Consider the following 17,712-nt stretch of genomic DNA (forward strand, 5'->3'; position numbering starts at 1 on the left):
CAAGATTTTTGTTAAACGTTTTGAAAGAGAGGATTTTCCCCGAGTACGCTAGTACAAGGGTCCAGCAGACTTTAATTGTCTCTGTGTCTGTGTGTGTGTCTCGACTTAACAGCTTATTGCTGGGAAACTACTGGGCGCAGTTCGTTCAAAAGTTGATACACTAACTTGATAATAGGTCCGATTGATCGTATTAAAACTTCATAATGTTACCTGGGACTTAAATGCGAAATAAACCACACAAACAAGAGGCGAAGCCTTCAAGGCTCCCGTCAGAAATCGACAAACAGTAACACAAACTCAATCACTCCGTCATACATACAAAACACACACTCATACGCACATAGACAGACGGACACACACACCTTTACAAACAAACACACATACACACACAAACATACACACAAACTCATGCACACACACACATACACACAAACTCATGCACACACACTCTCTCTCTCAGTCTCTCTTTCTTACACACACACATACACGCACACACACACACACACTTCGACACACACACACACACACATACACACACACACACGAGTTCACATGTATACACAAACAGTAACAATAACACATGTGCACAAAATGAACACACACACACCGCGCGAGAGAGAAAGACTACAGGGAGGCATGACGTCATCAGTGATGCATTAATTGACGTCAAACACTTTTGACCGAGACGTAATCTTCTTTTGGCGAACTTTATCCATAGACTCGGAAATGTTAAAGTTTCTATCACACACGCACACACGCACGCACAGACAGACAAAGTTTAGCATCGCATAGGCTACACTTACGTCATTTAGGAACCTACGCTAATTATGATGACGCGAGCTTCCATTCAAATTAACTTAGGCAACGATGGTTCGATGACGTCATCCAATAGTCACATCACAGAAGGAAATGTACAAATGCTGAACGTAGCCCATTTTAGCTCGACTTATTAGACAGATAGGCTTGAGGAGAATGATAATAACAAAGTTATTAACAGAATGCAGACCTCAATGATCGTGAGAACGCACAATACACCACTAAACAGTTCCGACGTTTACATGGAACAAAGAAGGAAAATCACGTGACCGCACAGACGCCTCTCATTGGCTGCGTCATTTTTTCGAGGAAACAAATCGTCTGCAACACAGCTGTGCGTATGTTCTGCGACTGACGAGTCAGACACTTGTGTTTATTTTGTTGTTTTGTCGATGTAAGTTCAGCGATTATCGATTTTAACGATGGCATGTCACTGCCCGATGATTGATTGTGACAACGGAAGCTACCGTCTTCAAAATGGAAAGCTAAACTTTGCAAAATTCAGTCCGACCAGGTTCCACACGAGTCTGTGGCCAACCACCGTTCAGGTAAGCGCAACACTGTAACAGTTCTTGATCAACTTATTTTATTGCCTGACATTCATGCGATTTATTGGTTTTTTCTGCAAATTCCATAGCATGATTACAAAATCGTTTAGCTAGACCTGCATTTATACAGCTTTGAACGTTACAAAAACTGCACTGCAGTGTTTGAATCTGCCGTGCATGAGGTCAAAATATTTGGCTCACTTTCTGTGTCAGTGTGTTTCCGTTTCTTGTTTTTTTGTTTTACTTCATGTTGTTAGAGCATGGCTGTGATTAAAAAGCAATAAAAAATTGCTTTGTAGAGCCATAAATTGTTAAATCTGATATGCATCTGTCTGTTTTCAACAGCTTGCATCCGCATCCAACACACAAGAAGAAACCAGCACAACGAGATTAAAGTGGATTCGACTCATCAGCCGTGTAGACACAACAGCAGACGGAAGGCACAAGCTTTTTTCACCTGCAAAAGATGCAAGGGTTTGTTCTCTACACTTTCTTGATGGCACACCAACTGCAGAGAACTCTTTCCCAACACAAAACTTGGGATACCCTGGATTTCAACACAGAGTAAGTTTAAAAAAAAATAATTTTCTTGTTATATTTTGTGTGTGTACGCAGTAAAGAAGATGGGAAGGTGTTGAATGTATTTGTTCACACATGCTGCTTCTAGTATCACTATGATGTGTCTGTGCCTTACAGCTTGAGTGATTTAATTGACTTTTCGTCTGTTCGTGTGTTCTGAAATCTGAACAAGAATGAATGTGGGAAGCCAAGCTAAGTTTTATGTGGGTGGTTTGTTTCCAGAGTGCGATTTGATCAACATTAGGAGAGCTCTCCATAGAAGCCAAAGGAACAAAAACAAGTGTACCGGGGAATTCACAGAGGGAGTTCTGTATTGCACTGAAAATGACTACAGTGGGTCCAAATGACCACCTTTATAAGTTGAAGTTGGGGGCATTGAACCCAAACGGACAACATATGTGGAGAACCCTGCATGAAGATGTAATACTACCATAAATACTGACAGAATGAACCCTGTTTGGCAATGTTTCAGACAGCAAGAGTGCTGATAGACATACCCCGACCAAAGCACCGGCTAGGCAGAAGAAAATGGGCAATGCGAGATCTGGAATTCCAGTTTGAGGCGTGCCAGGCCCAAGGATCACCAAGGGAGAGGAATGGTGTGCACAGCTAGTTGATTGCCAGAAAAGTGTGACTCTGGCCCTGAACAAGACCCATTCGCGACAGAAACATTTCTGGGTGCTCTTGTTTTTGCTTATTTCTTGATAGTTTTTTGTGTATAAGCAGATGCCAACTTAATGCACACCCGTTATGCGCAATCTTATTGCAATGATTAAGCTGACTAAGGAGAACAATAGACTGAAGAGACAAGTGAGTGTGTTCAAACTACAGATTGCAAACATGGCTATGAAAAAGAACGCAGACAGAAAAAATACATGGTTATTCAGAAATCTGATTTCTCGCAGAACATATCATATTGCACTGGTATAGCCACGACTAGTCTCTTCCAATTAATTCATGTTTTTAGTGTCACCCTTTGTAACAAGAAGATGGCAGGAAAAAGTCAACAATTCTAAAAATACAAGAATTTTTAGCGATCAACCAATGAGTATTGACCCTAAACGTTATAGTATAGATGAGATGTTGTTTATGCAACAGAGACGATGATTAGACCTTGAGGATCTAGCCTATCGGTTTCGCTAATATAGGTAGAATAAAGTACATGTCACCAGAGTAGCCAAGAGCAACCTTTAACAATTTACTGGTTTGTTTTCATTTGTTTGAATGTTTCTCTCTTCTTCCTGCGCACAGTCTTCTCTCCATTTCATGTCACCTGTGCATACCATAACATGTTCTGAGAAAAAATGTTTGTTTGGCTCACATTTTGTGTGTGTCTTTATTGATGTTCGTATGATGCAATGAGTGTGTCAGAACAAAATCTGAGTTCTCGTACTTTGAAATGGAGAATGAGAGACAAGACAAAGCATTACAGCACAAAGTCAAACATATCAGCACTTGCAAACAAAATGCACACAATACAGTCAGCTCAAAAAACTTTACTTATGTTGATAAACGTTATCACTAGCAGCAGATCAAATCTGATGACTTCATCCACTTGGCAATGAACATATTGGGAAGAAATATATCTAGTTTCATATATTTATATATATATACCAAAAACACACATGTAGTACAGTAAAAGTCATATCTATAATGGTGTACACAGGAACCTTCCTTTTCAGAACTCCAAACAATAATCTGATAAAAAAAAATTCCAGTACAGAAAAAGAGGGAGTCTTAAAATGTAGGAAAACTTACATAGGTTTTGACAAGACAAACATTTATATTTTAGATGCGACCCACCCTACTACCTTTCAGGCTGAAAACTTACAGAAACGAAGCAGCTGTTCAACAATGTTGCTCTGCCCATTACATGTGTAAAGAGTAGAGCTTAATGCCTGGATCTGGCAAAGCATTTACATGAGTTGACAAATTGTTGAAATTAGAGTCGTCAGGATTGTTTACTTTGTGGAAGGGTTGCTCTCCTTGTTTATCTGTGTGGTTTCATAGTTAAGAGGAAAAAGCTGTTTTGTTAATACCGCTTTCCCTACTTCTACTAGTTCCTCCTGTTGCTGCCTGTATCAAAACGGGAAACAGGATTGGATTACTTTGGGAACAAGAGGTTGTGATGGCTGGCTCTGGGAAACAGGTGGTTGTGATGGCTGACTCTTGGAGACACCTAGAAGTCTCTTTCTGATTTTGACAAAGATGCAATCAGGGGCTTCCTCCTCCAAAATGACTTGCAGCCTGTTGCACATGGTCAAAACCCTGCCAAAAGGGAAAAAAATAAAATAATCAATATGAGAAAGAGACAGGAGACAACAACTTTTACTAAAGCATCATTTAGGACAATTTACCAAGTTGTACATAACAAATTGCTCACAAATTTGAGTGCAACTTGCATGAAGAGCATTTGCAGGGATGGCCAGATCTCAAAATCTTCACTTGCCAGACAGGCGGGTCATTTCAAGAAAGTCCAGTCCACCAAAAAGAATTGCTTGCCGGGTACAAACCCCAGTTGCTATAACTGCATTGTTTATAACGTTTTGAAACTAGAGTATTACAACCAGAAGTGTTGCATTTGACGAGAATTTTCACTAGCCAACCAGGTGAGTTGCCAAGCGGTTTTAACTAGCACAGCGGATTTTTTGTACTCGCCCCTGGTCATTAGTCAGATCAGATGATTTGACCATCCCTGAATTTAGAAAGTCTGTTCAGTCATTGCTGATTAACTGTATCACTATCAGTATCACTGCACTTTTTTTTTAAATTATATCTATCTATATATATATACGACTTGTGTCTGTCTGTGTGTCTGTCTGTGTGTCTGTCTGTGAGTTCGCGATGCACGGCCAAAGTTCTCGATGGATCTGCTTCAAATTTGGTGGGCATATTCAGGTAGACCCGGGACAGGACACAACCTGGTCGATATTTCAACACGTGCTCTCAGCGCGCAGCGCTGAACCGATTTTGGTTCCACCTCAGCTACCCGGGCCCCCATACCGACACACCAAAGCCGCTACACCATATCACAACGCCAAAGTTCTCGGTGGATCTTTTTCAAATTTGGACACCGTATTCAGCTACACCCCGGACACAATATCATCGATGAGATATTTCAACACGTGCTCTCAGCGCGCAGCGCTGAACCGATTTTGGTTTTTGTGTTCATTTCACCATTATAAGTAACTCTTCCTTATCTTCTCCAGTGTTTTGCGTTTATCTCCCTTCCTTCGTGTGGCTTCAATCCATATTCCCGTTTGTAAGTTACTATTTTTAGAATGTCACTGCGCTGTCCACAACGCTTCCCTTGCACCCGTAAGTTGTTCTTACTGTCAAAGTGAAAAGGTCGAATCAATTTATAGCCACGCGAAAAATACACTCTCACCTATCTCTATATATTTATAGATATAGATATACATATATATATACAGCTTCTGTGTGTGTGTGTGTGTGTGTGTGTGGGCAAAAACCTGTGTATTGTAGAGTTCTGTTTGTGATGTGGTCTAGCGGCTTTTGTCTGTCTGTATGTTCTGGCATTTGAGAAGCCACAGCAGATAATATAGGGCTAAGAAATAAGCTCTAAAATTCTCAATCCCGTTTGACAGGACTTCGCCTTCAAAGGTGATTGTGGTGAACCGCCACGCTGTCTGTCTCTGTCTCGCGATTCACCCCGACGAAGCCGGGTATTCCTCTAGCCGCGATTATCTCCCTTCCTCCGTGTGGCAATGCCGGGTCCCAGGCGCAGCCTGGTATTCGGCTCTACTTCTTCCCGGTGAAGCCGGTACCCGGCGAAGCGGGTAATCATCTAGTATAATATATATTGCTGACAGCGACAGGCATAATTTTAGTGTGTATTAATACTAGTATGTTGGTTTTTTCAGATTTTGACACATTCCCTGTTCACTGAAACCAAAATGTTGTTAGGCCACACAAACCATCTTGCAATTCAACTTGAACCATTCTCTTGTTCAAAAGTAAAGTGCAAATATGATTTATTTTTTAAAAAAGTAGAGAGGTTTCCTACCTGTAAGCCTTTCCTCCTTAAAACTCGTTGACGAGGCGATGCATGAGGTCGAGCTCACACTCACAGGCAGCCGGTGATGAAGACGCTTGGCCACAGGAATCGCCCATCTTGCTGCCTTTCAATCCAGTTGTGATGATGAATGGATAAGGATAAACTTGAGCACACCTTTCACATACAACTTCTGCTTGTACTCCCGAAGAAGCACCCTCTCTGCATTTTCTGCTTCACGGTCAACAGGAATCCCATCTCCCAAGTTCCAAAGCAGGAAAAGCTCTAAAACAAAAAGGCCTTGAGATCAAATCACAGTTTTTCGCACCTGTGGAAGGCATTCTTTTTCCCCCCTCATCACCATTTTGTATGTAAACTTACAAAATACTCACTGACTCAGCTTGGGGTAAGCTTAGCAGCTATACAAACTGGCAGTGGCAACTTAGTATGCATGTTTGTTGTTTCTAAAAAATCTAACCCACACGTCAGATTGAAAATGGAAAACTTTAGCATACACTATCGCAACATGTATGCATCACGAATCGGAATATAGTTATGCTTCATAGTAAGTTAGATTCCGTGGACAGATCAACGGCACTTATTCAAGTTTTTGACTTTAAATTTAATCAACTGAAAAGTTACAGATTTACAGAAGTTGCTTTTTTGAAAATATTACAATGCACGCGAAAGCGATCTGTTCAATATATAAACAAGTCACGTAAGGCGAAAATACAACATTTAGTCAAGTAGCTGTCGAACTCACAGAATGAAACTGAACGCAATGCAACGCAGCAAGACCGTATACTCGTAGCATCGTCAGTCCGGGCTTCGTCGAAGATTACTTGACCAAAATTTCAACCAATTTGGTTGAAAAATAAGAGCGTGACAGCGCCGCCTCAACTTTCACGAAAAGCCGGATATGACGTCATCAAATACATTTATCAAAAAACCGAAAAAAACGTTCGGGGATATCATACCCAGGAACTCTCATGGAACATTTCATAAAGATCGGTCCAGTAGTTTGGTCTGAATCGCTCTACACGCACGCACGCACACACATACACCACGACCCTCGTTTCGATTCCCCCTCTATGTTAAAACATTGTCAAAACTTTTTTCTTTTTTTTTCCTTACACCTGTTCCTTGTCCCGGTGTGCACTCACGCCGCCCCGTCCCTGCACTCACTGTTCCATCCACATCTGAATTTCGTTCCGCTGCCAGACTTGTCGATTTTACAGACGCTCCAGGGAGGGATGTCGGGTCGTTGCGGTAGGCTACCCTCGGAAGATGACACTGCACTTCTGCTGAGTCACTTCGACGGTGTTCAGTAGTGGGTCTGTCCCGAGCTAACGGACGCAGCCCACTACCTACTATGCCCCCTACTAACGACATTGACAGCTAAGTCGCGGAGCCAGACTGAGTGAGGGTCCCCTCCAGAGAGCAGACCGCCACCATGTCCCTCCGTCGACCCCCCAGAACGTCACACGTTGAGGACTGACAGCAGAAGTACTATTCAGGGAAGGATTGAACAGGAACACTGAGACCAAGGTCACCATGAGAGCTCCGGGCATGAAGGGCCACAAGAGCAAGGACACTTTATAATTTTGGATGATTAATGAGATGAGGATGATTATAATGATGATGCTATGGATTTCCAATTTGGTTTGAGACTACGTGACAGGGCAGCACTCTACGCTTACTGTCATAATATATCCTGGTGTCAACCAGGCCCGAGAACTGCCACACCTGCGGTGTTGGTCAGGTAAACAGAACCTGAGCACCCTCAAAGTCGCATTCGTTAAGTGAATGACACTCGGCTGTGTGATTCCAGCCTTCCCATAGGAACCATAGCACTTCCACTCTGGGTAGGAGCCGACCGTAGCCCGAAAAACCCACATGACCCTGATGGGATTCGAACCCACGACCTCCCGGCCCACAGCCCGATGCGCTAACCACTGCGCTACGGGGGCCGGTATTTAGTCAAAACTTGACTAAATGTAAAAAGCAGATGTGGTATGAGACAGTAAGTAAGAGAGTATTAATATATCCTACACACTGTACTTTGCATACCTCACCAAACCTTGATCTCTTCCAAAGCCTTGTGCAATTTCATATGTCAATTTAAGCAAAGAGACGTCACTCTAGTAAGTATGGGGTGACATAATAGTTATAAAATTATCCAAAGGGAAAAAGCTGTCGAATTTATCAGGAACCAATATGCCGTTTGACTTAAAAATACATTTTTACAAAACCAGTATACATATGATTTAATTTGAAACATTATGAATATGAATTCATTACCTTGTAGTTTGGTTGTGGGACAATATGTCCAGATGGCGACTTGAAATCCCTCGTTGAATTTAATGCACTGGATTCATTCTGTGGTATGGCATATGTCAATTTTAAGTGAAAAAACAAACAAACCACACAGACATACACACTCACAAGAAACTTAGTGCACATCGAAGCATCAGAACACAGAGCAATACATGGATACATTGGAACCAAGGACTACTTTAGTAGTCCTTGATTGGAACCCATCATTTATCAGTACTATCACTTTTGCATAAAGCACACTTTTGTGCAGCAGGACAAAAATAATAATTTTGCGGGATATGATAATTATCTAATTCAGTGTTAATTTAACTTTCAAAAATAATATGTATCATTGAGTTCGTCAATAATAATTTCAAAAAGTAAGTCAGAAACAATAACAAATGAACAGAAATGAACATAATAAATACCTGAAAAAGCGACTTTCTTGCTGCAGATTTACCACTGTGGTTGTCTGCTATTGCCTATTTAAAAAAGGGGTAAAATATAGGTAATTAATATACCATTAGCTTAACCGAGCGCTGGTGTAGCAATGTCCGAATTCTCCGGATGTCAGCTTTCTCACTCGATATATACTTGAGACTGAAATAGCTGTTCCCTAGACAAATTAAAGAAGTAAACTTATAAGGATAAAAAGCATGTCAGTTTCTTGCAAGTCAAGGAAAATTGTGGTGAGATTGAATATATTGCAACCCATGTCCCTTAGATTGAAGATGAATCAAATTTTAATTTAAAAAAATTGGTTTGACAAATTTGTTCCCATAAATCTAATGTCAGAACTATCAGAGGGTGGTTGAAATTAACCACATGCTTTAATTCTGTTATTCTAGGGAGAAAATATCCCGCGATACCATGGATGCACGGAGCTGTAACTTAATATACGTAACATATATACCACAATAGCTGTTAATAACATTTATACCTGGCGTTTTGCAGTAGGCGTCTCTCCTGTTGGTGACCTGTGTGCCCTCTTTGTCCCAGATTTGTCCTCTGACCAAAACGATGGGCTTCTTTCATCCTGTGGTACGACACAGTTAGATATGTTACCAGCGGCACAACATTCTATCCTGATGCGTGTTGTTGTTTCATGTGTTGTGCTTAAGTATTGTGATTGTAGTGTAAATGTGTTTTTTTCTTCTTCCAAGAACATAGTATTATGCATTTGAACAGTAGTACATGAGGGAAGGGGATTGTCAGTATGGAGTTTATGAGATATGTACATTAGGCTTGTTCATGTCCTACTTATAGGCGCGCGTGCGTATCTAATGTTGATAAGCAAATTTAGTTTGGGAGCAAGTATTTTTGTCTGCTCATACTGACTGTGCTGGCAAAGAGAAAACTGTGAGTAATGAATAACAAGATGAAAATAAAGTTGACTTTCGCACAGAAAATACCATACTACATTCACGCTCTTCAAATGTAAATATACCATATTGACTAGCCCATCAAATCCTGGCTGACATTCTGCCCATAGCTGCTTGTGTGTTTGTGTTTTCGTTCTATTTGTATGGGTGGGGTACCATGGAAGCTAGTGTAACAATAGATTCAAAGAAGCCTTGATAATATTTTCACAACAATTTGATTTTACTGTCTATATTTTGTAAAACATAAAGGATTACAAAATAAATCAGTGTTGGTTTTGGGTGGTCACAGAAGCCAGTACTTGTTAAGTTGTTATCACTGGAACCCCTAATCAGAAGTTGGTACTTTGGCATGTGTTCATACTGGTGCAGCGGTATAATATGTTACAGTTAATCTGTGAAACCAGGGAATAAATGTATTAACTAGGTAATACATGAATTAACTGACGGAAAAAACCAGTTAATTCATGTATTACCTAAAATATTTTAGTTCATACACGTATTCCCTACTTTCACAGATTAACTGTAACATATATAATGTGAAAGATAGAGAAAGAGAGAGAGAATGGTGCTCCTATTTTTGCTTAATTGACATATTTATTTCACAAAAAAAGATAGAAGTAACTGTTGTAAAAATTGCAATCGTAAAGAAAATGTAATGGCAGTAAACTTGGAAAGCACAGCTAAGGGCAACACTGTAGAATGCACCGCGCGTCTCCAACCACTGTGATCAAAAATAAGTCAACTTGAGTGCGCTATCAATAATTATTTACAATGCTTCAGTTCTACCACAGGTGGAAGGTATCATTCGCTGGACCACCACTATCATAGTCTTACTGTGATATTGGTAGTCTTACTATGATAGTGGTAGTCCAGCGAACAATATTTTCCGCCTGTGCTTCAACATCACCAGTGAACACAACCTGGGAAGCAAACATCTAAATCTAATATTTGATTTTGACCTAAATCTTAGTAATTATAGCAGAGAAAAGACTTACCATTCTGCGCATCTGTCATGAATTCCATACACACAAAACTGATGACAGTTAAGAGTGACATAACTTGAGCCAACGGGAGTGACCAACAGTCGACAGAATAACACTGACAGCCGTCGTCCGAAGGTTGCTGAACGGACGTGAACCTAACGAAAATAAAGCACGTTCAGCAAATCAAATTATAAAACTTATTCCCCCCTCTGCTTCTTTACCTCTGTAAACTTGTAGGGGTAGTTATTTTTCGATAATGACCCAGCAACCAAACAAATAACGACCCAGCAACAGCCTGAATCCTCGATAGTGCAATGGGTTGAGAGGTTGTTCTGTTTCGGTACTACTTTTTGCGACTGAAAAGTTCAGAACGCTCTAATGTACGAAGTATACATCTCTGGAGCAAACAATACAAACATACCGCATTTAAATTAACAACTACAGGCCTGAACACATGAATCTCCATATAAAATCCATGAGTTCGGTTGTTTTCTGAATCTCATCTGCCGTGGCTCAAGCCGTTCATCACAAGCAATTTCCCAAGGCAAGTAACTCATACTTTGTCTAGCGACAAGAGTAGTTCCCCTTCTTTTCACTCAGTTCCTTCGACAACAGACTGCAATCCGACGGTCAGTTTTCAACAATATTTCATTTAATAAACAGATCACACGCAACCAAATGCACACATCTCATCAATTTAAACAACATAAAGGGGTTTCATACACTATTTTCCCCGGAAAACTGAACTTCATACAGTTTTTAACGTTGGAACACGGGTGCAAAAGTTCGTCTGCTAGTCCCATTTGACGAAAAAACATTACCCTAAGCGATACCAAAACATATACAGAACACACAATATCTGCCTTTGCCGCCACAGCAGAATAACAGCATATCTGTGTACTTGATTTTAGCCTAAAATAGGAAAACTGACAAGAAGTGTTAACAGAATGGAATGATTTGCACGGAACTATACAACCGCGCATTAATCGATCGCCTGCGCAGGTTGACTGGTTGAGAGAATAGGATTCGATCAAACTTTCGCAAAAAAACTCCTCTTTTCTTTGAATAAGTGAAGAAAGGGGGAATAAAGAGGTTACACACCTCGTCTCAGTGATTATCAAAAATAATGGTCTCAGTTCGCGGTCATGAAAAAGCTCGCTAAAGCTCGCATTTTTCATGATCCGCTAACTTCGACCATTATTTTTGATAATCACTGAGACTCGGCATGTAACCTCTACATACACGTAAAATATCAGGTGTAGCTAGGTCAGGCCATTTTTAATTTTTTTTCAAAATAGGCATATATATATATCATTGGAAAGGTATTTTAAAGACAAAGACAACGGTAGTAATTAAATTAAAATAGGTCAATTAGGTAACGAGCTACATAGATTTGAAAACGGCACCCGTCAAGTAGGGTGGGGTCAAAAGTTAGCCCTCTGCACTACTTGTACCCAATGACTGGGGTCAAAGTGAGCTTTTATATATACCATTAGAAAGGTCTTTTAAAGACAAATATTGTGGAAGCAATTACATTTCCATAGGTCAATTAGGTAACGAGCTACATGGATTTGAATAGAGTAACTGTTTAAGAAATGTGTGGTCAAACTTTAGCTTTCGGTACTATTCATTTTAAAACACAAAAGGCACAATAATTTTGATAAAAAAAAATGTTCAAAGTACTAATGACAATACGTAAAATATCATTATGTCTACTGAGTAGCATGCTATTGCTAAACATTGATGTATTTTTCTTTTAATGCAATACCATTGAATCTAGAAATGGAGAAAATTAATTTCTTTAAAACTAAAAGTTAGAACATCACAAATTGAGAAAAAAAATCACACTGGATAAATTGTATTGCCTGTTATTCCCAAAGAAATGTAAATCACAAGTTTACCTCTACATTAATTTTACTCAACACCAATAGTTTGAAAAGTGCAAATTCAGATTAAATCATTGTTTTAAAATCATGCCCAGGGCATTTTTCTCTGAAACAAAATATGTCATTGTTTTAAACTTGGGGAAAAAAATGCTTCTATGTTAAAAGCAAAGAAATAAAAAAGGAATTAAAAATTAATAAATATATAAATAAAAAGAGAAAGAAAACATGCAGCATGCAAATCATATTTTGTGGTGTGACATCAACATGTCACTGTCTCATTCTAAGCAGGTATAGGTACACATAAAAAGAAGGCACATACATGAGTCCAACAGTGACGATATATACAGTGCAAAAATCCACACAAGAAAGAACACACCATAAAAACAATAATAGTAGCATTAAAGGGGCAATAAATGAATAATTATGTAAAACAAACTCCTTTCATTTACATCTTCTAAAAAGATCTATTTTTTTACTATGTGTACTTCTTTTCCATCTTTAATCTGTAATCCATGTAATATATACAAAGGTTACAGCAGGCCTCAAATCTACTGAGTAGACTAGAAGTGGGCAGTGTGTCAGTCTTTAGACATTGTCACAAAATGATTGTCATTTCTTTTGGCGGACTAGTGATTTACAACAACAAAATAAATAAATAAATACATAAATAAATAGGTACAATTAAGAAATATCATTAAAAAAAATGTGCCATACTATTGTTTTTACAAGCTTATATATAAGCTCTTTACAAATTTAAAAATAAAAATAATATTAAAAAACAACAACATGAACATGCAATTTCCCCAACTGGCCAAGTAGCTAGAACTATCAAGCCAATTATTCTCACTAACACTCCCTCAGCCGGCTCAAGTGAGAAATTGCACAATCACTCATGAACAAGCAAGTACATGTTTACATTTTAACACCAAATTTATCAATAATAGTTGATAAAATTAAGTTAACTTTTCTTACAAGAGAAATCGAAAGTAAGACGTGATCAGGGGCGACTACTCTATGATCTTCAACAATGGCGCCAGATCACGAACACCCCTGTGTCAGAAGTACCCATGGAGGCACGAGGAGAAAGTAAATATTGTCATAGTTTCTGGTTAAAATAAGAGATAAATGGCTTAACTATCAATTGACACCCGCTCAAAAATGGCCAAATTCACCTAACCAGCGATATTGACCGCCAAAGTGACCCTTGAGTTTGAGAAGATCGCAGAAATTCTAAAAAAAAAAAAAAAAAAAAAATCTAACCAAGTCTTACCGTCAGCTTCAGCCATTTTTCTGGAATCTTGTCACATGATCTTGGCGATTTGCAAACGTCACCCAAATCGAGGTCACCAGGAAAAAACCAACCGAAAGTAGCTCGGTAGGATTTTTCAGAGGAGAATAATGGCACGAATTCGTCATTTAAGTGAGTAATGTGGCATATCAACGGAAAATAGAAGAACTAATCTCTCCAATGAGGTACATTATATACTATTTTACGATCTGTAAGTTGTCTTTAAGAGGCGTCAAAAATTCAATGTTTACATAGGTGACGACGTAAGACTTCCGCTGACTGACTTCCGCTGACCTCACTATCAGGTGCTCTTCTGTCATCTGCTCTTCATACTTCATTATTTTGCACGTAAATCAAACCCTAAATTTTACATAAACGTTGTTCGCTCGACCCTAGAGTATGGGGCAGTTGTCTGGGACCCATATATTTAAAACTGGATACCGACAAAATCGAGAAGATTCAACACAAAGCAGCGAGATTTACCTGCAAATATTACAGATCCATGGAGAAAACCCGGTTGTGTCACAGAGATGCTGCAGAGACTGAACTTGCCATCAGACTCAGCACTTGCTGACCGGCGTAGACAACTTCGCCTGACGATGCTGTACAAGATAGCTGGAGGGTTAATACCAGCCATACCCCCAGAAAGTTTTCTCACACCCGCAGAGAAGAACAAGCGGAAAATCAGACCAACAAAGCCTATAACAACTCGAGGCCATTCAAAATTCCAGTGTTAGTGTTAGTCTGCCATTAAACTAACGACAACAAAGAAGGGAAGTAAGCCTGAAGGGGTTTACGGGAGTTGTCTGCCCCATTATCGAAAGATACTTCCGGTTATAACCATCAGAAAACAACAAATTGTGCGTTCTCACGATCATTGAGGTCTGCATTCTGTTAATAACTTTGTTATTATCATTCTCCTCAAGCCTATCTGTCTAATAAGTCGAGCTAAAATGGGCTACGTTCAGCATTTGTACATTTCCTTCTGTGATGTGACTATTGGATGACGTCATCGAACCATCGTTGCCTAAGTTAATTTGAATGGAAGCTCGCGTCATCATAATTAGCGTAGGTTCCTAAATGCACTTACGTGAGCCAAAACCGACTTGGCGGTGGGAGGAATTCGCGGTGCAACAGCAGCCAGCCAGGCAGTCTCATAGAACGGTGCAAGGTCTCGGCAAACCAAGACTATGCCATACTCGTAGCAAAGCCGCCGAATGGTACCGTAACCCAAAGAATAGTGACGTAAGAAAATAGAATGTCGTCTTTTGATTTGGAACGTGACGTGTTTTAGAATGGAGATGTGGTAGTGTGTGTGTGTGTGTGTGTGTGAGAGAGAGAGAGGGAGAGAGAGAAGGAGTGTGGGAGAGAGTGTGTGTGTGTGTGTGTGTGTGTGTGTGTGTGTGTGTGTGTGTGTGTGTGTGTGTGTGTGTGTGTGTGAATGTCTGAAGAGTACTCGGGTCCAGCGCGAGCGTTTTTTATTATCATTTTAAGTACCAAATGTGAAAGAATCTGAGTTTTAAGGAAGCTTCTATCTCTTGCTGTGATATGCCTTAAATGGGAATTGTTTTTAAAGAGAGAGTAAAATACGATTGACACTGAATCAGTCTCGCATGACCCTCTTGGTTGAAAGGAGAATTCAGAAACAACAAGAAACAAGGATGTTTTTAACATCGGATAACAGACTGTGCAGATTTTTACAGTGGATAACAGACTGTCCAGATTTTTACAGTGGATAACAGACTGTCCAGATTTTTACAGTGGATAACAGACTGTCCAGATTTTTACAGTGGATAACAGACTGTCCAGATTTTTACAGTGGATAACAGACTGTCCAGATTTTTACAGTGGATAACAGACTGTCCAGATTTTTACAGTGGATAACAGACTGTCCAGATTGTTACAGTGGATAACAGACTGTCCAGATTTTTACAGTGGATAACAGACTGTGCAGATTTTTACAGTGGATAACAGAATCCGTCCACTTGGACACATACCAAATACCAACAACAAAGCCTGTCAACAGTTGAGTTTTTCTACTTAATTGATCTTGTGTGGATATAATGCCTATATTAATTTGCGAACATCATCTAAATATAAATATAGCTAAGTCTGCACAGAAAATTCATTCATGTAGTTGATTTCTTGTTTCGGCCAGAGACTAGTCTCTGTTTCGGCGCATGCTCTGATGACATGTAATAGCTGGAACAGATATGTGCAGTTAAAACATTATTGTTGACACGAGAAAAAAGGCATTCAATTTCTGTGTCAGGATGTAGTGAGGAAGCCAGGAGAACGCTGGATGATACGCGGACCTGTGGAATACGTGCCGCCTGTATTTGTAGAGGTGGTGACGACACGACGCGTCATCTCGCTTGACGTCAGCGAGGGCATCTACGTCAGAAATGTCAAGACTGGAAAGGTTTGTTTTATCGTGTGTGTGTGTGTGTGTGTGTGTGTGTGTGTGTGTGTGTGTATGTGTGTGTGTGTTTGCGTACGCGCGTGTGCTTGTGTTCATTTTTGCGTGCGAGCATGTGTCAGGACTGTTTTTATTTGTTTTTAATTTTGACCTTACTCATATTAAACCAAATCACCCACACGCATACCCTCAGGTCCGAGCTATCACAGGCAAAAGCTACATGTTAAACCAAGACGAGCAGCTGTGGCAGAAAGAGTTGCGTCCCTTGGGGGAGGCGCTGGTCAACAGCACACTGGACCCCTTGACGCACCGCAACAGTCGCCTCCAGGACCACAAAGACGCCAGCCGGACGTCACGTGACAAGACGCGGGTCGTCACCTTCCGGGCGCCGCACAACTCCGCTGTGCAGGTCTTTGACTTCCGCACTAAAAAATCGAGGTACGTTGTGTTTACATTTATTCAAGTTTTGACTAAATGTTTTAACATAGAGGGGGAATCGAGACGAGGGTCGTGGTGTATGTGTGTGTGTCTGTGCGTGTGTGTGTGTGTAGAGCGATTCAGACCAAACTACTGGACCGATCTTTATGAAATTTGACATGAGAGTTCCTGGGTATGATATATCCCCAGACGTTTTTTTCCTTTTTTTCGATAAACGTCTTTGATGACGTCATATCCGGCTTTTTGGAAAAATTGAGGCGGCACTGTCACACCCTCATTTTTCAATCAAATTGATTGAAATTTTGGCCAAGTAATATTTGGCAAAGGCCGAACTTTGTTATTGCATTTCAGCTTGGAGGCTTAAAAATTAATTAATGACTTTGGTCATTAAAAATCCGAAAATTGTAATTAAAATAATGTTTTTATAAAACGATCCAAATTTACGTTAATCTTATTCTTCATCATTTTCTGATTCAAAAAACATATAAATATGTTTTATTTGGATTAAAAACAAGCTCTGAAAATTAAAAATATGAAAATTATTATTAAAATAACATTTCCGAAATCGATTTAAAAACAAGTTCATCTTATTCCTTGTCGGTTCCTGATTCCAAAAACATATAGATATGATATGTTTGGATTAAAAACACGCTCAGAAAGTTAAAGCGAAGAGAGGTACAGAAAAGCGTGCTATGCAGCACAGCGCAACCGCTACCGCGCTAAACAGGCTCGCCTTTTGTACGAGCGGCGGACTACGGTCATTGTGAAAAAATGCAGTGCGTTCAGTTTCATTCTGTGAGTTCCACAGCTTGACTAAATTTAGTAATTTCGCCTTACGCGACTTGTTTCTTTTTGGTTTTGAACACTTGCTTGCTTGCTTGTTTGAACATGTCTACGGTGGGTAAAGGGGGAGGACGGCGATTCAGTACACACTAAGTTTGATTTTTTACATTTAATTTAATTTCAGTGTCAATCTTCAAGTTTCAGGCCGGCAGATTTACGACATGTTTTGATATCGCTTGACGTGACTGGTCTTTTTGTC

At 39.9% G+C, this 17,712-nt stretch overlaps 3 protein-coding genes across 4 annotated transcripts in view; 2 read left to right on the forward strand and 1 right to left on the reverse strand.

Moving 5' to 3' along the window:
* LOC138970141 (major vault protein-like) overlaps window positions 1-17,712 on the forward strand; it is a 35,021-nt gene that overhangs the window by 9,915 nt on the left and 7,394 nt on the right. Inside the window, exons 6-9 of the mRNA XM_070342624.1 lie at window positions 4,545-4,552; window positions 11,721-11,731; window positions 16,097-16,235; window positions 16,426-16,670. Of these exons, the coding sequence (XP_070198725.1) occupies window positions 4,545-4,552; window positions 11,721-11,731; window positions 16,097-16,235; window positions 16,426-16,670 (403 nt within the window). The remainder of the gene's footprint in view (window positions 1-4,544; window positions 4,553-11,720; window positions 11,732-16,096; window positions 16,236-16,425; window positions 16,671-17,712) is intronic.
* LOC138970840 (uncharacterized) lies at window positions 814-3,265 on the forward strand. The gene is made up of 3 exons (XM_070343390.1): window positions 814-1,364; window positions 1,710-1,928; window positions 2,416-3,265. Exons 1-3 carry the CDS (start codon window positions 1,239-1,241, stop codon window positions 2,554-2,556), a joined length of 486 nt encoding a protein of 161 aa, XP_070199491.1. The 5' UTR covers window positions 814-1,238; the 3' UTR covers window positions 2,557-3,265.
* On the reverse strand, window positions 5,936-14,892 carry LOC138970841 (uncharacterized). Of its 2 annotated transcripts, XM_070343391.1 has the most exons (6): window positions 14,297-14,892; window positions 10,652-10,794; window positions 9,215-9,310; window positions 8,703-8,756; window positions 8,260-8,337; window positions 5,936-6,243 (listed from the first exon to the last, which is right to left on the reverse strand). In XM_070343391.1, the coding sequence occupies exons 2-6, from the start codon at window positions 10,661-10,663 to the stop codon at window positions 6,139-6,141; spliced, it is 345 nt and encodes a 114-aa protein (XP_070199492.1). In that variant the 5' UTR covers window positions 10,664-10,794; window positions 14,297-14,892; the 3' UTR covers window positions 5,936-6,138. The 2 variants fall into 2 exon arrangements, with proteins under 2 accessions (XP_070199492.1, XP_070199493.1); XM_070343392.1 differs by lacking the exon at window positions 8,703-8,756 and having other exon boundaries at window positions 5,937-6,243; window positions 14,297-14,891.

This window comes from Littorina saxatilis, linkage group LG7, assembly GCF_037325665.1.
Source record: "Littorina saxatilis isolate snail1 linkage group LG7, US_GU_Lsax_2.0, whole genome shotgun sequence".
In the NCBI taxonomy this organism is placed as follows: domain Eukaryota; kingdom Metazoa; phylum Mollusca; class Gastropoda; order Littorinimorpha; family Littorinidae; genus Littorina; species Littorina saxatilis.

What these genes read in the sequence shown, in the direction of transcription:
- LOC138970840 (XM_070343390.1), top strand. Translation starts at nt 1,239, where the DNA reads ATGGCATGTCACTGCCCGATGATTGATTGTGACAACGGAAGCTACCGT. An exon ending in TGTGGCCAACCACCGTTCAG is followed by an intron (nt 1,365 to 1,709) that starts GTAAGCGCAACA and finishes TGTTTTCAACAG; the next exon opens with CTTGCATCCGCATCCAACAC. An exon ending in ACCCTGGATTTCAACACAGA is followed by an intron (nt 1,929 to 2,415) that starts GTAAGTTTAAAA and finishes GCAATGTTTCAG; the next exon opens with ACAGCAAGAGTGCTGATAGA.
- LOC138970841 (XM_070343391.1), bottom strand. An exon ending in CGCCTACTGCAAAACGCCAG is followed by an intron (nt 8,757 to 9,214) that starts GTATAAATGTTA and finishes TTTTTTAAATAG; the next exon opens with GCAATAGCAGACAACCACAG. An exon ending in CAAGAAAGTCGCTTTTTCAG is followed by an intron (nt 8,338 to 8,702) that starts GTATTTATTATG and finishes GCCATACCACAG; the next exon opens with AATGAATCCAGTGCATTAAA.